Consider the following 21891-nt stretch of genomic DNA (forward strand, 5'->3'; position numbering starts at 1 on the left):
ACATGGATGCAACTGGAAATCATCATACTTCGTGAAATAAGCCAGTCCCTAAAGGACAAATACCATATGTTCTCCCCGATCTGTGGTAACTAATAGAGCACCTAAAAGGTAATCTACAGAAGTAAAATTGACACTTTGAGATATGATAACTTTGAACAGCTCTTGTCTTGAAGAGTTAAAATTGTATATGTGTGGGTGTAAAAAGTTAAGCTTAAGCTTACAGGTTTAAACCTTCCTGGTACAGCTGTGAAAATAAGACAGAGTGAAGTAGCACCTTGACAGTAGGGACTCATTTTGGAGCACTTGAGACTCCATTCTGGAAAAGCACCCCCCCCACCGTGAGATTCTGGTCTGAAACTATGATCTCAAATAGTCGGACAATAGCAGTGCACTACATCACCCTTGGCAGAGCACAAAAACCCCCTAGCATGACTGCTCAAGCTTAAAAGTAGAAAGGTTGCACCTGGGTTACCTGGGCTAATAATGAAGATGTAATTTGTCTATGTCTTAAGATCATAATTGCTGATTGTAAGATTTTAGCAACCGCTTAGCAACTGTGTATTCTCTTCCCCCCTCCCGATTTTGCGGTTTTTGCCTTTATAAACCCTATGCTGTAGTTCCTCGCTGCTCCTCTGTTCTTGTATGTTCAGAGAGCCCCAACATGTTGGATCAATAAATCTTTAACCCTTTGCTGGTTGCATGAGAGAAAAGTCTCTTGGAGTCGTTCTTTGGGCGGTGGGCGTTTTCGGACCCTAACAGTCTCAACTGTTGAGGAACGGGTTTTTTTTTTTTTCCCCATACCATTTGTTGAACTCTTTACTTAGTATAATCTTATGTGTATAAAGTTAATTGAAAATAGATCTTAGTAAAAACTAAAAAAATGTGAATAGGAGAGGGAGGAGCAAGAAGGGTGGGAATACGAATGGGAAGATGGGTAGGGTAGGAAGAATCACTGTGTTCCTAAAGTTGTATTTATGAAATGCATGTAGTTTTTATGCCTTAAATAAAATGTTGCTGGGGGAAAATATTTAAATAAAAAATAAAAATTGTTTATCATTAAGGTGCTCAAAAAATAAAAGACACATATCATCACTTACAAAAACATCTTGAACTTGATGTAACTTATGCTGAGAAATAGTTTGCATTTTTACTTTTATCTTTTAATTCTATTTCCATGAACTTTTCAAAGTCTTCTCATAAATGTACATAAAATATATGAAATAATTATACAGCTACATAATGTGTGTGTATGTGTGTGTGTATAAAACTAAACATACGTATAATCAAATAGCCACATACCTGGTCTGGTATTGTATCTGATCCAGTGAATAAGTTCTTCCTGAGGCAAATTATTAAATTCTCCTATTATGCTCCATTGATTATGGAGGTTTGCACAACCTTGTAATGACATCACTGTTAAAATGCCAAAGATAACATTCTCAAAACGAATTCTGCAAAAAAGCCAGCCAAAGAGCTGAAATGAAAGAAACCACTTATTTATAATTCTTATATAAAATCATAAAATTGAGTCAATAAAAAAATTGAGTCAATAATAAATTTGCACCTATAGAGTCAAAAAATTCTCATTTTACAGTTTAAACCAAAATGATTGCCCTTTGTTATCAGTACACAAATACACAGAACTCCTATCTGTTGTTTAAAAACAACAAATATGTTGGAATTTCAGGGCCTGGTTGAAAATCGAACTTTCCTCTTGAAAGAATTTGGGAGAGAATATTTGATCGTAGTATTGATTTACTGCCAGGAATCAAGGTTAGTGAAAGAATTTTGAAACATCTTAGAATGAAGTCCCTTAATATCTGGCTGTCTTTCATGAAAATCTCGAATCACTAGGAAAGCCCATTAGCATTGACACATAACCCTCTTCTTAGATAAACAGACATTATGGTATTGTAAAGCAGTACACTCACACTCAAAACTAAATAAGGTGTTTCTACACGGGCCTTTATCCCAACATGCTAGGTATTTTATCTTGCTACTTTAATGTTAGATACAATTAGGAAACTCCAGAACGGACAGATTTTCTTGGGGATTCTCTAATCCAAACAGGAATGTACTAGAGCAATTATTTTGCATGCAATCAGTTTTTGATAAGTACTTTGGGGTAGATGCGATGGGCCAGAAAACTTTTACAAACCCAAACTCCGAAAGATTGTGAATAAGATACCAACTAAGGGGAAAGAGAGAGCCTCATCCCACTTGTCATGGAATTATCAGTTAAAGTCTAGGAGTAATTTTCTGATACTTGAAGTTTTTCTTACTCTACAGTGAGTCATGAACTAATACTCTACATCCTTTAAGTTAGATACAACACTTGGTGTTTTTATGTTTCAGATCATTCAGCAAAGCCATGGTATCTGTAGCTGCTCCAGTTATTATAGTGCACTATCCAAAAATTAATCCCTTACCCGTCGTGAGCAGAGCAAGGAAGCCATAATACACATGTGTGGTGTCAAAAACAGCTTCAGCCTCATAATTAAAATGGCAAGGCCAGTAAATGCCAACAACTGCAGTGCATGAAAAATCAGCTATAAAAACACAAATAAAACAAAATGACATTTTTGCTTTCTATGTTTTAAAATTAATAAACAAAGCACCTTTAAACTATTATTCATTCAGACACAGATCTTCTAACTTCATGACAAATCTATTACTACTTATTCATTCATTCAGCAAAGATTTCACAAATGCATGAAACTCATAGATGCCAGGCTCTGTGTGTTGAGGATACAACAGTCGCTGCTATCTTCCCTTGTGAGGCTGGCACTTCAGTTTATTTGATAAAGAGAGTCAGATGGTAAATATACATCACAAATAAATCAATCCATGAAAGTACAATGGGCAGGAAAATGGGGCAGGAAAAGAAGCCAAAGGGTGCAGGATATGGGATGCCACCGCAGCTGGGAAGAGCAGGTGTTATGTACAAGGATTTGTGCAAAGTGAGAGGAGAGCAATGGACACAGAGACACATGGGATGCTTTTCCCAAGTGTGTGTGCCATTCAGTCAACAAGAGAAACCACAGCACAACATAAACTATATCATTTTTAAAGTAGTAGTAGTATTAAGTCTTTGTACTAATTAATAGGATACCCTACTTTGATCAAGGTGGGTCTCCAATGAGCAAGTCAAGCAAAACTTTTATAACAGAAATATATAAAATGTCAACTTCTCACTAGAACACGGATATGAAAATGGGCAAATAATGCAACAAAAAGCATATGACAAGTATATATGTTCTAATTCACTTACATTCAAAGAAATGTCAAAGATAATGAGATTTCATCTACCAAACTGATATTAATAGATTGTTAGAATGCAATGAAACAAACACTGAAAGAATAGCTCAATACAGGGGGCTGGCGTTGTGGCGCAGCGGGTTAAAGCCTTGGCCTGCAGTGCCAGCATCCCATATGGGTGCCGGTTCTAGTACCGGCTGCTCCTCTTCTGATTCAGCTCTCTGCTATGACCTGGGAAAGCAGTGGAAGATGGCCCAAGTGCTTGGGCCCTTGCACCCACATGGGAGACCAGAAGAAGCTCCTGGCTCCTGGCTTTGGATTGGCGCAGCTCTGGCCATTGTGGCCATCTGGAGAGTGAACCAGTGGATGGAAGATCTCTCTCTTTCTCTACCTCTCTCAGTAACTCTTTCAAATTAATAAAATAAATCTTTAATAAAAAAATCAATACATTTTTTTAATTTAAAAAAATGTTTATTGGGGCCAGTGCTGTGGCATAGCGGGTAAAGCTGCCATCTGCAGTGCTGGCATCCCATATGAGCACTAGTTGGAGTCCTGGCTGCTCCACATTCGATCCAGCTCTCTGCTGTGGCCTGGGAAAGCAGTAGAAGATGGCCCAGGTGCTTAGGCCCCCGCACCCATGTGGGAGGCCAGGAGAAAGCTCCAGGCTCCTGGCTTTGGATCAGCACAGTTCCAGCTGTTGCAGCCAATTGGGGAGTAAACCAGCAGATGGCAGCTCTCTCTCTCTCTGCCTCTCCTTCTCTCTCTGTGTAACTCTTTCAAATAAATAAATAAATATTTTAAAAAATGTTTATCGAGGGCCTAAAAAAGTGCCAATACCATTGCCTTAATTTCCATTCCAGGAATTAAGGGAATAACAAAAATGCAAAGATGATGACTGAATGTACGAAACAACCTAAGTGGTCAATAAAGTGGAATTAGCAACTAAATCACTACTGTTCCCCAAGTACACAGTCATTAAACGTGATATGTAATGGCATGGAAGAGCTTTCAGGGTGTAAGACTGTACACACAGAATCCTAATAATTCTATGAAAAACGTCTACGTGAGGCTGACAGACTAAGCCACCTCTTTCAACACTGGCCTCCCACACTGGAGGGTCAGTTTGGCTAGAGTCCCAGCTGTTGTGCTTCTGTTTAATCTCCCTGCTAATGCACCTGGGAAAGCAACAGTACGTGGTCCAGTACTTGGGCCCCTGCCCCCAACGAGGGAGAGACCTGGATGGAGTTCTAGGCTCCTGGCCTCAGCATGGCCGTTGTGGCCATTTGGCGATTGAACCAGTGGATGGAAGATCTCTCCCTTTGTCTCTCCCTGTCACTCTGCTTTTCAAATAAATATAAATTAGAAAAAAAGTCTATGCACATATATGTACATGTCCAGAGCTGGTGGGGAGGAGGGTACTGTAAGAAAACAACCAAAAGTTAACAGCATGAAATCCTTACTTAAGGTATACTAAGCTGATCTTCTGTATATTAAGATAATCGAAAATGAATCTTGATGTGAATGGAAGGGGAGAGGGAGTGGGAAAGGGGAGGGTTGTGGGTGGGAGGGACGGTATGGGGGGGAAAGCCATTGTAACCCATGAGTCGTACTTTGGAAATTTATATTCATTAAATAAAAGATAAAAAAAAAAGCATTTTAAAAAATAAAATGCTTTTCAAAAAAAAAAGTTAACAGCAGGTACTTTAGAGTATTAATTTTTCTGTCTTTTTGCAATTTTCTTTTTTTTTTTTTTTTTTGATTCTGGTAAGGGAGGGTGGTTGCAAGCTTCTTGTTGGATGCCATATCTTGGCCCGAGGATGATGGCTTTTCCTCGTATCTGCTGTTCTATAATCTGTAGAGCCACCTTCACTTCCTACTAGCAGTCCGTTATTTCTCCATACTCCTGTTAGAGGACCTGATTCTTTTTTTTTTTTTTTTTTTTTTTTTTTTTTTTTTTTTTGACAGGCAGAGTGGACAGTGAGAGAGAGAGACAGAGAGAGAAAGGTCTTCCTTTGCCGTTGGTTCACCCTCCAATGGCCGCCGCTGCAGCCGGCGCACCGCGCTGATCCGATGGCAGGAGCCAGGATCCAGGTGCTTTTCCTGGTCTCCCATGGGGTGCAGGGCCCAAGCACCTGGGCCATCCTCCACTGCACTCCCTGGCCATAGCAGAGAGCTGGCCTGGAAGAGGGGCAACCGGGACAGAATCCGGCGCCCCGACCGGGACTAGAACCCGGTGTGCCGGCGCCGCAAGGTGGAGGATTAGCCTATTGAGCCACGGTGCCGGCCTTGCAATTTTCAAATGTTATATTTTACTCAGAAATACATAGTTTATATTTAAAATAGAATGGCAAAAGCTGGACCCAAAATGTTTAAATTCTTTTTCATATTTATTGGACACAATGTTGGAATGGGGGAAACTTAATTTCAAAATCAATTCTTTATTTTTCTTTAACCAAACTCATCTTTGGGCATGATTAATTGTGGACACGTTGTGGAGAGAATGAGAAACACCAACCTCATTTCATTTCTAAATAAGTCCTTTTGTTTCAAACCACTAAAGCACAGATTGGTAGATTGCAGAAGCCGTCGATTTTAATCACCTATCCACAACAGGCATCTCTTCTACAGATCCACAGACATTCCATATCAGAGTGCCTGAGTTGAGTCTCCCCTCCTCTTTCCATTCCAGCAGCTGTGATGGCTCAAGTACTTGGGCCCCTACCACCTACATAGGTGACCCAGACTAAGTTCCCAGCTCCTGGCTTCAGCCTTGCTGGGGGCATTTAGAGAGTAAAACAGCAGCTGGAAGATCAATCCGTCTCTGTCTCCGTTTATCTTTCAAATAAAATGAAAATTTAAAAAAATTAAAGGTACTAATTTGATAAAATATAGGCAAATACACTCTACAGGAGAAAAAAATAGTAACAAGATCCTTTCAGCTAAGGAACCACCAGTATCACAACAATAGGGAGGTAACTCAGGGTCTGTTTAGTGAGCTGAGGGACACAGCCTATTAGTGATTCAGAGCACCGGTGAAGAATTACCCTAACAAATCCTCACCTAGCTGAAACACTGGGGAAGATGTATTCCTTAGTTTTCATCACATATTCAGTGAGCAGTGCCCCGGCCTCCACCCAGGTCTTAGGCCTCTGCAGCCTTTCATCTCTAAAGTGACAACAGTCCCTGTCCTCAAATAGTAGGGAGACATTCACCAAGGGAGTCCTGGGTCGCAGAGGGGTGAAAAGTCGGCCTCACATCCCACGGACAGAAAACTCCTCATGGACCCTCAAAATGTGCCATCCCTTCCAGAAAAATCTGCTCTCTTTAAAAAGGTAAACCTCTCACCTGCCTACACACCAGGCATTTGAAGACTAACGGGTTGTCAGCACTGACTTCCTGCCAGTGGGCTTCCCTGCCATTGTGTCATTGTAAAAAGCCAGCTGGGCTTCCCTCCACAGACCTAGAGCACATATTCACAACTCAGGCCGCCTGTGTCACCTCCTGGTTAACCAGAAAGTCCAGAATGGAGTCCAGACTCCTTGTGTACAAGGCCTCCATAGTCTGAGCCCTGCCTACTTTTCCAGGCCCTCTTCTTGCTACTTTTTACCTTTTTTTGCATCAGCAATACTGATTCGACTGTACTCTGAACATAACATGCAACCTTATGCTTTCTTTGCACATGTACAGCTTCTTCTGACTTTCGTAAATGCTATGCTTATTTTTCTTGGAAAGTTACTTCAAAAAATCTTTCCTATCCATACCACCTCTTCCATATAATCATTTCTTCTTCTGTACCACCTTTGTGTTGACTTTATCACTGCATATATAATTACCTTCCCCGACACTGTAAATTGCTTAAAGTGGGGACTTGGTATACATGAAGCACATAATAAAGACTAAATTGGTATGCATGTAAAACTGATAGAGGGGCAGTGGTTTTGCCTAGTGGTTAAAATGACAGGGTGTCCACATCCTGCATCAGACTGCCTGTTGGATGACTGGCTCTGGGTGCTGACTCCAGCTTTCTGCAGATGCGGACTTGGAGGCAGTGGGGATGGCTCAAGAAACTATGTTTCTGACAGCCATGTGGCAAATTTGTGTTGGGACTGGCTCCTGGCTTCCGCCTTGGCCTAGTGTGGGTCGTTGTGGTTAGCTGGGGAGTCACCCCATGAATGGAGGCTCTCTCTGTAGTAAGTTAGCTGTGGAATCTCCAAACGCTGCTCAGTTTCCCTGAGTCCCTCAGTTCCAGGCAGAGCCCCCTTTTCTTTTCTTCTTAGACACACAGCTGGACCAGCTTCCAGCCTTCCTGCCAGCTGCATGCCCGGGCCCAGAGTGCAGGCTGAGGGCGGGCAGGGATTGCACCTCTCCCAGGCCTCGCCGTACAGACCTCCCTGTGGACAAGGTCACGTTCCCTCTCTGCAGGCTTGACACAGGCAAGCAGCGCAGCCCTGGGAACCATGTGTTGACGATGGCAGAGCCAGGGAGAGAAGGCATCTGGGTCCCTCAATCAGGATGGTCACACAGCCACCTGCTAATCAGGAACTCCTGGTTGTAACTTTATGTATGCAAAGGATTGACTCCTACTGAGTTAAGTCATTGCAATGTTGGTATTTAATGTAATTAATGTAATTTCCCTCTTTACAAAATGGGAATATTATGAGAATTAAACAGCACAGTGCGAGGCATGTAGCAACTACTCACAAAAACGTATTATAAGATATTCCTATAAGATTTAAATTCAGTTGCCTTCTCTTATACATTTAGTATTTCCCTTAACAAACCAGATACAGAAAGACAAATACTGCATGCTCTCCCTCTTATATGGGAGCTTGAAAAAAAATAGCCTCAATATGAACACAGAATGTAATTACTAGAGTCCAGGAGGAGTGGGAAAGATTAAAAAAAAAACTTAGGGGAAGCTGGGTGTGGTTTATTAACTGTGACAATTAGACTAATATGATGTTAGTAACAGAGTGGCTGTAGGGTATATAGGGACTCCTCGTACTACTACTTCACAATTTTTACTTAGAAAATTTAAAACTATTTTGGAATATAATGTTAAAAAAAGACAACTTAAAGTCATTTAATTTAGGAAATCATCTTCTCAGTCTATACTGCCCACTTTCCCTTTCTATGCCACAAAATAATTTAGCACTACTTGAATGTGGCTTTGCTAACATCTCCTTTGTAAAATGGCAAACACTTCAGGGCAGGAGTATTACTATACGACCTTATACATCCTGTAACGCGGCTGAGTTTGTAGCCAGCTGGCCATGGAGCCTACACGGTGGCAGAAGGCCTCCAGTCACAGGCCGGGGGGGCTGCCCTGATGGGCTCTAGCTGACTAGCTCAGCAGGCAGGCTGGAAACAAAACGCTCCTCACTGTGGAATGAGAGAATGAATGAATGAATGCAATTCATTATGGTCCATGGTCATCAATCAACCCACTGGCCTTCAGATCCTATTACTACTCCAAAGTGAGAGCAAATTAAGGAATGGGAAAGATCAGCAGAAATTCATCACCAGTGCTGAGCATTCAAGCACCACCTGCCTCGGCAGCAAGGCCATCCCTCTGTGAATTACCCTTAACTAGAATTTAATACACACGTCGACTCGAGATTAAAATGAAAGCTTTACCTCACCATGCTCAAGGAGCTGTTTTCTGGAATTAAACAAAAAACAGAAAATTACCTATTTACTGAATGTCCATTACACGATAATTACCTAACAGTAAGTTTAATTTATTCTTTGATTTTATAAAATTTGATTCCCTTAAACTACTTGAGTATAAGTATAAAAATAAAAAGGATTAAATAATACTACTAAAAATTACAGTAAATTTAAAAGGCATAATTTACAGTCATCCTATTTAAGGTTAAGATAAAATGGGTTTTACTGATCCCTGGAGAGTGAGCCTCTGGAAGTACAAATGAATAGAAACATCTTTTTATTACATATTCAACTTACATATGACATATACTTTAGACAACCATTACTGGACTTTTGAATTGTTTCCATTTTTCACAATTATAAACAATGTGAACATCCTTGTATATAAAATTTTGCGAGCATCTGTGACTATTTCCTTAGAATACATTTCTAGAAGAAAAACTACTGGATAAAAAATACTTTTAGTTCCAGAAAAATTTTTCCAATCCACTAAATATTTATGGTATACATACTGTGTTCTAGGCATTGTGCAGAGAATACAGTGGCAATAGTACAGATGACATTCTTACCATTCTTATCCTCACAGAGTTTACATTAGGTTAACACAAGAGGTAAGAAAATACCTATTTTGGGATCAGCGCTGTGGCACAGTGGGTTAAAGAACCAGTCTGCAACGCTGGCATCCCATATGGGTGCTGGTTCTAGTCCCGGCTGCTCCACTTCCAATGCAACTCTCTGCTGTGGCCTGGGAAAGCAGTAGAAGATGGCCAAAGTTCCATTGAAAAGGCTGGATGTCTGACTTTTATAAAGGGCTCTACAAGATGCTGGGGCCTTCCAACAAGGACTGGGGGATTGCAAAGAGAAACAAGACAGAGTTCAAAGGAACTCAGATCCACAGATCATAAAAAGGGTGGTTGGGGGAAGGTTTCTCACTGCCTTCACTGCGGCTCCCTCCCCCAGTGGGGTCAAGGGAAAGGATTCCCCACTTTTCTCCAAATCTCCTAGTCACAACAGAAGCTTGTGCTGGGATGCTAAGCCAGGGAGAGGTCTAACTATAACAATCAACAAGAACCTCGACCACAAATGTTGATGCAAATAATCTAGTAACTAATTTAAAATATGAAAATTTTTTTTTTTTGACAGGCAGAGTGGACAGTGAGAGAGAGAGAGAGAGAGAAAGGTCTTCCTTTGCCATTGGTTCACCTTCCAATGGCCGCCGCGGCCGGCACGCTGCGGCCGGCACACCACGCTGATCCGATGGCAGGAGCCAGGAGCCAGGTGCTTTTCCTGGTCTCCCATGGGGTGCAGGGCCCAAGCACCTGGGCCATCCTCCACTGCACTCCCGGGCCACAGCAGAGAGCTGGCCTGGAAGAGGGGCAGCAGCGACAGAATCCGGCGCCCCGACCAGAACTAGAACCTGGTGTGCTGGCGCCGCAAGGCGGAGGATTAGCCTAGTGAGCCGCGGCGCCGGCCTAAAATATGAATATTTAAGGCACAAATAGAATGAAACAGAAACAGCAAGATGAATGAGACAAAAAATCCTCTTCGGAAACAGAGCTAATATAAGAGATGAAAGAGTGTATCAAGTGAAAATGCCCACTACTATCTTCAGAGAACTCTGAGAATGTACTGCATTCATATAATTAGAGCAAGCTGCAATGACACGGAGCAATCAGAAACCCTGGGGGAAAAACAACGTTTTCCTACTTTAAAACTTCAAAAAAGGCTAAGTAAGAAAAATGTACACAGCTTAAGATGGTCATGTTGAAAACTCAGTCACAGAATTCCCCTAGAACACAGAGGAAAAAGAAAGAGGGGGTGGTGGCTGGACACATGCGTGCTGTGAATCAGGAGTCAAACAGCTCTCTGGAAACCAGCAGTGACAGGTCAGCAAACACTATCAACGCTTTTCTACTGCAAGAGAAAAAGTAGACACTTTAAAATCCATATGAAAGAACCTCAAGAAGACTCATAGGGAAGAAAAACTAGAAAACTTGACTAAAATGGAAGAATTAGAACAGCAGCAGCAATAACAAACACATAGCTGCTACTTCTGTCGGCAATTCTAAGTAGTCTGCACGCACTGACTCTCATATCTGTGACCCTCGGAGGCCAGTGTGACCACCTCCACTAATGGGTGCTGAGGCTGTGGCCCGGAAGCGTTAAGAGACTTGCCCACACCATTAAGTAGAGCTACCCAAGAATCCCGGATTGCAGAAGCAATCCTGTAAAGAGTAAACCCTTGTTTAATAAATCAGAAGCAAATCCAAAGGGCTATGATAGGTGCCTGGGGAAGAGAGGCCTCCTGAGCACAGTTATCCCTGTCTAAGAAAACATGACAAACCGTAAAATAAAGGAAGAGGAACAAAACCGTGTTGTTCTGGCTCAGAAACAAATAGATCAATTCAAGAGAGACTCTGAGACAGTCTCAAGTGCCTATCAGAATCAACTAGTAAGTGATAAGAGCAGACATTTCAAATGGCAGCAAAAAGATTAGGTGATATTGTGCTGGGATGAGAAAAAAGAATCCTAGATGTCACCTCAGTACCAAATCAATGCAAGAAACATTAATGATCGCTATCTACAACAGGAATTACTAAAGTATGGAGAATATTTTAATGTTTTTTAATGTAAGGAAACTTTCTATGCAACACAGAAAACAGAAAATGGATAGTTGTGGTTATTCAGAGATTTTAAAGTTCTATAAAGCGCAAACCATAAATAAACTATAAATTGACATCCTGGAAAAAATTATGTGATACACACAATAGACAAAAGGTTACTGTCTATTAAAAAAAAACACAAACCACCACAAATCAATTTTTAAAAGGTCAAGAAGAAATATAGTCAACAGACATAAGAAAAGATGCAAAACATCAATGATAAGACTTATAAAATAAGTTATTCCTTTTTTTCTATCACAAAAATTTTAAAGTTTGATAAAATTGATGTTTACAGAGATGCAGGGAAATGGATACTTTCATCATTGCAATTTCTTAGAGTTTGTCAAATTAAAAAATATGCTTCTAGCAGACCCATTTCAAATATTCCAAGCTACAGAAATTCTGGATAAAGGGTGAAAAGTTGTAAAGATGTTCACTACTATAACATCAGTTGTTATCACAAAGTTAAATGTATTCCAAACATCTACTTACATAGTTATGGCTAAATCCCTGGTACTCACCCACGAAGGCAAACAATAAGATGCTTGACCATCAAAAAGAATAAGGGAGATCTAGACATGTGCCCAAGACACACTGTTACACAAAAGAACAGGCTGCATAATAATGAGTTCTAGACTCCGTTTTTAATAACTGTTTCTATATGTTTCCTAGAATGACGTATCCAAATCTGCTTGCAGTCAGCACCTCTGAGGAACAGATTAAAGGGAGGGCAACGATGCCCCTTTTCTTGATATGCTGCTTTTCCTGAATGTAATACGATAAGCATGTATTATTCCTGTGATTTAAACAATTCCCGTGCCCCCACCTTGGCCTGTCACTTTCAGGAATGTAATTAGTAAGAAAGATTTCCTTCGTCTGAGCTAATTATCTTCTACCTGTTGGCCCCTCACATCTGTCTTCTTCCACTTAACACCCTCTCAAATATCTGAAGACAGTCGCCATGTACCCCTCAGTCTCCTAGTATCTAGTTAAGTAATCCTAGTCCCTTTGTGTACTCTTTATGTGAACAGTTTTCAGGGTTCTCATACACTCCTTTTAGAATAACAAGACATATTACCTGGGCTCCTCCTGACCAGAACAAATCACAGCTGGTCTGTACTCTCACTTATTTTGGAAATGATTTCAACAAACACACCTACCGTCTTCATTAGCTCCTCTGACAACCATACAAAACTGGTTAGAAATTCAAGCACGGGGCCAGCACCGCGGCTTATTAGGCTAATCTTCTGCCTGCGGCACCAGCACCCTGGATTCTAGTCCCGGTCGGGGTGCCAGATTCTGTCCCAGTTGCCCCTCTTCCAGGCCAGCTCTCTGCTTTGGCCCAGGAGGGCAGTGGAGGATGGCCCAAGTACTTGGGCCCTGCACCTGCATGGGAGACCAGGAGGAAGCACCTGGCTCCTGGCTTCAGATCAGCTCAGCACCAGCCATAGCGGCCATTTGGGGTGTGAACCAATGGAAGGAAGACCTTTCTCTCTATCTCTTTCTCACTGTGTATAACTCTCTCTCTTTCTAACTCTGCCTGGCAAAAAATAAATAAATAAAAAATAAAAAATAAAAAAAAAGGAAATTCAGCATGGGATATGCAGTTCAGGAAACTATACTAGCTTCATAATCTTTCTGTAAATCTGAAACTATTCTTAACAATAAAGGTAATTGACTAGAATCAAATGGCACAATTAAAACCACAAAAGTTAACCTTAGATATGCTTTCTTTTCGTTTTCTTTTTCTCTATTTAATGAATGCGTTTTTACATAGATACAACTCAGGGATCATTTCTATAGTTTGCTACTAGATATGCTTTCCATCAGAAAGCTTTCTTCGCAATTTACTTCCAGTGTGCCAGAACACTTTATGTCCGATTTACATGAGTCGTGCAATGTTTTGCTGCTGTAACTCTACTGAGTTTACTAGAACTGCCAAAAAACATGATACAACAAACAATTTTAACAATAAACATAAAAAATTCTTTCATAATTATTCAGAAAAAAAGTGATCTTCTATGAAAGCTTAAAAAATAAAGTATGACCAAAATAAATTTTGAGCTTACTGCTCTTACTGTTGCTAGTTCTAGTGATATATTAAGCTAAATCAAATAAAACTTCAAGTTAGTTCACAGAATAGTAATCTTTTTGAAGAAACATCTAACTTTGGCTCATATCTCCTTTCTTAATTAACCTAAAGCTTAATGTATATGCATTTGAAAAAATTAGCATGATAGTAAGTTAACTGAATAAAATTTGTCTTAAAAACAACTATAATTACCTTAGATAAGTGTTTGTAGATAAGACACATGAGATATCACGAGTAGTCTGTGAACAGAACGAAATCAATAAAGTTCTTTATGGAATGTTACATTTAACATGCTCTGAATAATTCATATAAATACCCGCACTAGAAATAAGTTTCTTTTTTTAATGATAAATGGAATCTTCAGGAACAGTTTAGTCCCAGCTCTACCCTAGGCAAAGAACTTCAAGTTAAAACTTCTATTAAAAAACAAACAATGGGGCCAGCGCTGTGGCTCACTAGGCTATTCTTCCCCCTGTGGTGCCAGCACCCCAGGGTTCTAGTCCCTGTTGGGGTGCCGGATTCTGTCCCAGTTTCTCCTCTTCCAGTCCAGCTCTCTGCTGTGGCCCGGGAAGGCAGTGGAGGATGGCCCAGGTCCTTGGGCCCTGCACCCGCATGGGAGACCAGGAGGAAGCAACCTGGCTCCTGACTTCGGATCAGCGCAGGGCACCAGCCGCAACTTGCTGGCTGTGGCGGCCATTTGTGGGGTGAACCAACGGAAAAAGGAAGACCTTTCTCTCTGTCTCTCTCTCTCTCACAGTCTAACTCTGCCTGTCAAAAAAAAAAAAAAAAAAAAAAAAGATGAGGGGCTGGTGCTGTGGTGCAGCGGGTTAACGCCCTGGTCTGAAGTGTCGGCATCCCATATGGGCGCTGGTTCTAGTCCCAGCTGCTCCACTTCTGATCCAGCTCTCTGCTATGGCCTGGGAAAGCAGAAGATGGCCCAAGTCCTTGGGCCCCTGCTCCCACTTGGGAGACCGGGAAGAAGCTCCTGGGATTGGATTGGTGCAGCTCCTGCCGTTGTGGCCATCTGGGGAGTGAACCAGTGGATGGAAGACCTCTCTCTCTGTCTCTACCTCTCTCTGTAACTCTGTCTTTCAAATAAATAAAATAAATCTTTAAAAAAAAATGTTGTTTAAGTAGGTAGATATTTAAGGTCTACTTAGGTTCTAAAATCCTAAGCTTTAACATGTAGATAACTACTTACTAGTGTTGTAAGTTTATTATTTTACTGGGCAGGGGATCAGATGGGGGCAGGATTCTTTCCTACAGAAAAGATGGCAGCTTCCTCCAGAGAAATTTTATCTCAGTCTCCCAAATAAATCAGGAACATACTGCAATCCTTATCAAGAACCCAAAAGCCAACAATAAAAATTTTTAAATACCTTCTTAAAGATAAAACAAGTAACCATCATGACAACTGGAAGCAATAATGTCTTTGTGTATCTCAGTGGAGTCTGAAAATACAGAAAATTTTTCGAGTTATTTATTGAAATTTGCCTTAATGTAGTAAAAATTTGTGTCAAACTGAGTGCCATCATGAAATTTTTTAGAGGTAAAATGCCTTTATCATTAGCACAGTATATTATTTACTAACTTCTGAATTTTAATGTAAGAAACAAAATTACAAAACTGACATGCAGCATTCAAAAAACTTTTAAAAATTATTAAACTCAGAACTAGGCGTATCTATAACTGTTCCTTTTTTCAGTTTTATTTTTTCTTTGTTTATATAATGCTAGGTTTAAAAATGTGTATTTACTGGTCCCTGAGAACTACACTTTCATTTCCTGTGCTGCTGTTCCATTATTTCACTACTGAAACCAGAGCTGAAAAAGGAGACAGTTAGCCAAAGTCACTACTCAAAGTACCATTCTCAGAACCCGTTATTGTGATAAGGAGTGATTACCATGTAACTGAACTATTTCTTGAAAGCAGGAACTGGCTTATTTTAAATTAATGAATAGCTGCCTGGATGGATAAGAGAATAATGTAAAAATTCAATATTAGATTTGCCACTAATTTAGAATTTGTAATTACACAGACTCATCCAGTGACAACTCTTCCATGTTCTGTGAAGAAGAAAGTAGACCACAAACAGAAGAAAGAACACTGAGCCAGGAGCTCTGAGTCCATCAGAACCCATGTCCTACATGGCTCACATGGTACTTAAAGCAAGTCTTTCCAGCAAGTGAAAGACGTGTACTATGCAGTCTCTAAGATCTTATACTGCTCCTGTGGTCCATGATACCACCAAGAGGCAAATGTTTCAAATCTTAGCAACATGAACTTTTTATAAAAGGTAATACCATGCACGGTTGGCGCTGTGGCACAGTGAGTTAAGCTACCTCCTGCAACACCAGCAGCCCATATGAGCACTGGTTCCAGTCCTGGCTGCTCCATTTCCCTTCCAGTTCCCCGCTATGTACCTGGGAAAGCAGTAGATGATGGCCCAAGTGCGTGGGTCCCTGCCATCCATGTGGGAGACCCCTTCGGGGAATGAACCAATGGATTGATGGAAGACACATCAATTGATTAACTGATCTCTCTATAATGCTGTCCTTCAAATAAGTAAGTATTTTTAAGAAGATAATAACCATGCATTTATGTAACACAATAATTTCACAGTCATTAACAGTAGTATACCACCTTTATTGGCAACACTTTGTTAAACATGTATTTTAATATTTGGGGTATTAAATGTAATAAAACTGAATTTCTTTTTTTTTTTTTTTTTGACAGGCAGAGTGGACAGTGAGAGAGAGAGACAGAGAGAAAGGTCTTCCTTTGCCGTTGGTTCACCCTCCAATGGCCGCCGCGGCCGGCGCGCTGCGGCCGGCACACCGCGCTGATCCGATGGCAGGAGCCAGGAGCCAGGTGCTTTTCCTGGTCTCCCATGGGGTGCAGGGCCCAAGCACCTGGGCCATCCTCCACTGCACTCCCTGGCCACAGCAGAGGGCTGGCCTGGAAGAGGGGCAACCGGGACAGAATCCGGCGCCCCGACCGGGACTAGAACCCGGTGTGCCGGCGCCGCTAGGCGGAGGATTAGCCTAGTGAGCCGCGGCGCCGGCTGTGAATTTCTTTTTTAAGATTAATTTATTTATTTGAAAGGCAGAGTTACAGAGACTGGGGAGAGAGAGAGATCTTCCATCTGCTGGTTCACTTCTCAAATGGCTGCAATGGCCATGGCTGGGCCAGGCTGAAGCCAGTAGCCAAGAGATTATTCCAGGTCTCCTATCTGGGTACAGAGGCCCAAATACTTGGTCCATCTTCCACTGCTTTCCCAAGGTCATTAGCAGGGAGCTGGATCAGAAGTGGAACAGGCAGAACTTGAACCAGGGCCCATATGGGATGCAGGCCGTGGCTTTACCCGCTATGCCACAATGCCAGCCCTTAAAACTGAATTTCTTAACAAGAATTTGGATTTTATTTTCCTGAATGGTCCTATTTCTCCAAGTGGCCTAGATTGTTAAAAGTTATTTGTAATAATAATGAATATGGGTCATACATAATGTTAAGCACACTTCCTGAATTTATCTCTTTAAGAAAGACACTATTATTGATTTACAGAAAAGAGTAATAGGTTAGGAAGGACATATGATTAGAAAAATAATAATATAAAATGATACTGTAAGTTATATATTTGACTAAAAAATTTGAATTTCAGATTAAAAAGAAAATACAGGAGCAAAAGTCAATATACCTGTAGGAAGGAAAAAAATATAGAAACATTCATACCGCTTGTTCCATGAAGTCAAATTCAGGCGCACAGGTGTATATTAAAGTATCGAAATCCGTATACCTTAAGATTCTGGCTGCTATGAGGTCGCTTAGGCGAATCTGAAAGAAAATAAAGTGAGTTAAAATTCCATAAATTATTATAGTCAGTAGAACTGATTTGATAAGACTAATATGTTTAATCTATAAAGCTGATATACCCACGCTACATAGATGCCTCTAAAAACTAGATGTTCTGTGTACCTTCTCATCAAGATAACCGAAAATAAAGAGAAATGACAAGTAAGAAGAAGCCAGAAAAAAAATAAGCAAAAAAAAAAAAAAAAAAAAAAAGATAGAGATAAAAATACTTGCTGAGAAGAAACCACCAGGAAGTTAATCAAGAAATTTTATAATCAGATAATTTATTTTGAAAAAAAGTTTCTTTTCGTAGTTTTACCATATATTATAAACCATAAACATTTTATCTATTATCATTTTCATGAAGCCTCATACATTGTTACAATATTTGGTATGAGAGTACTTCAAGAATTTCATGGAGACTAAAATTGTAAGATAAGTTTATTTTGGTGCAAAAAGCCTGAAACCTGTACATACAAAAAATATTTAAAATATTCATGGAAAATGCATATTATGAAAAAATATGCATGGATTTTCACTTTTGGCACTAATATCATCAGTCTTTTAACTGTAATTTCCCACAAACTTTCTAAAGTACCCACATATATCCATGTCATTTATGACAGCTATTCCTCATAAGAATTATAACACTATCATGATTATTACTTGATCTCTGATTATTTGATCTCAATATTTCTAAACACTTATTTAGAAAAATAAGCAACACCAATCACATCCAATGTAGAACTCCTATTTTATACTGACTGCTTACTACCTACTGTAGATAATTATTTTTCCACTGCATTCTCAGAAGACCAGGGAAAGGAAAATATTTGGCTTGTAAAATCATAATTCAAATTACTTTATTAGGATTGAAATATTTAATGATAAGTTTGATGATTACCATAAGTTTTCATTTATTCACTGTTGCTACCTAACATTTTATGTTCTAATTTAGAGTAAGTCTAGTAACTAAGAATAATTTAACTCAATAATGTCAAGTTTTGTGCACAACTGTCAAATAAAAGTCACTTATGACTACCAAAGGGGTGTGTGTGTTACTTCCCACATTTATAAAGAATTAGGTGATAATGTAAAACAAGAAACAAAAATCACAGACTAACTTAAATAATTTACAAGGTCAGAATAGAATTTATCAGAAAAATACATGCTCCCACAAAATAAGGATTAAAAACTATATAAAAGGAAAAACAGAAATGTGTCACACATACTAGAGAACAGCAGCAACAAACCAACCTAATAAATTACTATGCAAAGCTAGCAGTTGATGGAAAATAAATCCTCACATTTAGAAATGTTATCTAACATGAACATGGATGCATGTTTTATGGGATGATGACAGCACCTCTTTCAGAGAGAGAGAACTATAGTCCCTTGCTATATTTAACAGTTTTCGTACAGGGCTCTGATTGGATAGCACTAGATAAGGTACATTTCATAGATTATTGTATCATACACTCATGTATGTTTATTTCTAAATGAAGTGCTAGAAATCAAAAATAAATCCATGTATTACTTTCTTCTCTCTAAATTAATAGTTAAGAAAGGGCTTATGTCTTGAAAAGGGCCATTATTTAAGGTGATACCCTTAAAACAAAAAGAAAGATTATATGAATAAGTGCTCTCTATATTTTTTCTAGATGAAAAAACAGAGAACTTCTAATATTTTCTTTTCAGATAACAAGAAAATCCTTAAAACATGAAGTCATATCCTAATTTTAGTCCACAGTTGTAAGCAAAATGCACTGAGTTCTGTATTTCAGAGTACAGACTACACACATTATAAAATCTATGATAAATAAAAGCTTATTAAACAAATTATTTATATTTTAACTGAAATATAAATGAATTAACTATATGAACAAATTATTAGCAGTTTTCCTAGAAGACTAAGTCAGCATTCAGTGCCATACTTTTTTCTTAGCATATTGCAAAGATCACTGAGTGGCAGGACTGAATAATGACCCTGCTAATAACTAGCCTGGGGAACTTAAAGAAAATACTTAACCTCTGTGAAATGAAGAGATAAAAACAGATGTCTTCGAAGTTTTCATCCAGCTACATATTTATATAACTTCTTAAACATTTATTTATTTGAAAGGCAGAGCTACAGTGAGAGAGAGAGAGAGAGAGAGAGAGAAAGAGAGAGAATCTTCCATCTGCTGGTTGACACCCCAAATGGCAACAATGGCCAGAACAGGGCCAATCTGAAGCCAGGAGCCAGAAGCTACATCTGGGTCTCCCACATGGGTGCAGGGACCCAAGTATCTGGACCATCCCCTGCCATTTTCCCAGGCACATAAGCAGGGAGCTGGACTGGAAGTGAAGCAGCCAGGACTTAACCAGCGCCCACATGGGATGCTGGTACCTCAGGCACCTGCTGTATCACAGCACTAGCCCCTTATATGAAATTTTATGTTAAAGAAATTTTATGTTATAGAAAGAACTTACGTGGTCCGAAACACCTAAAATTTTAGATGTCAGAAATTTTAAAATGATTGTTCCACACCACCAAGCACAACCTTGAATAAGCTAGAAAATAAAACAGAAATCCAGTAATAAAAATTACAAATTACCCAGTTAAAATATCCAACTGTCACTCTAAACAATGTAGGAAAAATTTAATAACATGAAGTATATTAGTGAGGTACATGTACACGGTGAGAAATAAAAAAGGGTTGTTCCTTTAGAAAATTTTGTTTAATGGCAAAAAACTGAAATTGATGGCACTGCTATATAACACATAAAAACATTAGAATTATACATATCCTAAATATAAAGGAAATTACAAAAATTAATTTCTTTTCTATTTTTGTTATGAAAGAGATGGGTTATATGTATATTTTCAAACTTTATAGCCTCAACTGAAAATTATTTTTGCAAAACACTGCTTTAAAAGTTCTACTATTGGGGCCAGCACTGTGTCATAGTAGGTCAAGCCATTGCCTGCAGTACCGGCAACCCATATGGGCTCCAGTTTGAGTTCGAGCTACTCCACTTCCAATTCAGCTCTGTGCTAAGGCCTGGGAAAGCAGTAGAAGATGGCCCAAGTCCTTGGGCCCTGCACCCGCATGGGAGACCCAGAGGAAACTCCTGGCTCCTGGCTTCAGATAGGCACAGCTCCAGCAGTTGTGACCATTTGGGAAGTGAACCAGCAGATTGAAGACACCTCTCTCTCTCTCTGCCTCTCTAACTCTGCCTTTCAAATAAATAAATAAATAAAAGTTCTATTCTTCTAATCAATCAGGAAAAATTTGAAAGTTGAAAACTTAGTTTTCTTTTTAAAAACAGGGATATGAACTAAAATTCATAAGGAGGCTTCTGTTCATTTTGGGTTTTGTTTTTATTTGTTTGCATAGCCTTGATTTTTAAAACGGAGGGGAGAGGATATGGACTTCTTGGCAGCCTGAGGAAAATCAGAGCAGTCTAAATCCACATCTTTTCTCATCATCATCCAGCAAGTAGAACAATTCAACCACATAACCACATATGTAGGAAACATACAATGATACTAACTTCAAATTACCTGAAAATAGAAAAGGAAACAACAAATACAGCAGAAGCATTTGTTCCTGACATTAGCTTTTGCACAGACTGAGAGGAGAGGCGCACAGCTATACAGAATAGAGAGGAAGGGAGTGTAGGACTGACAGTCAACGAAAGTCACCCTAGCAGGAGAAATATTCACCTTAGACGTTCATCCTGTAGATTGCAGAATGGCCCACAGAGCCAGGCATTAAAAGTGTTCAGGATAAAAGGTATCGATCTCAGAAAGGCTTTACTTCTGGAATGAAAGCTGGGTTGAAAAAAAAAAGAGGGGGGGGCGGTGCTGTGCCGTAGCAGGTAAAGCTGCTGCCTGCAGTGCTGGCATCCCATATGGGCGCCAGTTTGAGTCCTGGCTGCTCCACTTTTTTTTTTTTTTTTTTTTTTTTTTTTTTTTTGACAGGCAGAGTGGACACAGTGAGAGAGAGACAGAGAGAAAGGTCTTCCTTTGCCATTGGTTCACCCTCCAATGGCCGCCACAGCCGGCGCACTGCACTGATCCTAAGGCAGGAGCCAGGTGCTTCTCCTGGTCTCCCATGGGGTGCAGGACCCAAGGACTTGGGCCATCCTCCACTGCACTCCCTGGCCACAGCAGAGAGCTGGCCTGGAAGAGGGGCAACCGGGACAGAATCTGGCACCCCAACCGGGACTAGAACCCAGGGTGCCGGCGCCTCAGGCAGAGGATTAGCCTATTGAGCCAGCTCATGCACCACTTATGATCCAGCTGTTTTTTTTAGTGAGAGAGAGAGACAGAAAGGTGTTCCTTCCGTTGGTACACCCCTCCCCCACACC

The 21891-nt window shown here is 40.1% G+C and overlaps 1 protein-coding gene across 1 annotated transcript in view; it reads right to left on the reverse strand.

Annotated features, from left to right (window-relative positions):
* LOC100341431 (probable C-mannosyltransferase DPY19L2) overlaps positions 1–21891 on the reverse strand; it is a 94039-nt gene that overhangs the window by 18007 nt on the left and 54141 nt on the right. Inside the window, 7 exon segments of the mRNA XM_008261630.4 lie at positions 1300–1474; positions 2430–2549; positions 8896–8920; positions 13876–13922; positions 15063–15134; positions 17416–17517; positions 20008–20088. Of these exon segments, the coding sequence (XP_008259852.2) occupies positions 1300–1474; positions 2430–2549; positions 8896–8920; positions 13876–13922; positions 15063–15134; positions 17416–17517; positions 20008–20088 (622 nt within the window).

Source organism: Oryctolagus cuniculus, chromosome 16 (assembly GCF_964237555.1).
Source record: "Oryctolagus cuniculus chromosome 16, mOryCun1.1, whole genome shotgun sequence".
NCBI lineage: Eukaryota > Metazoa > Chordata > Mammalia > Lagomorpha > Leporidae > Oryctolagus > Oryctolagus cuniculus.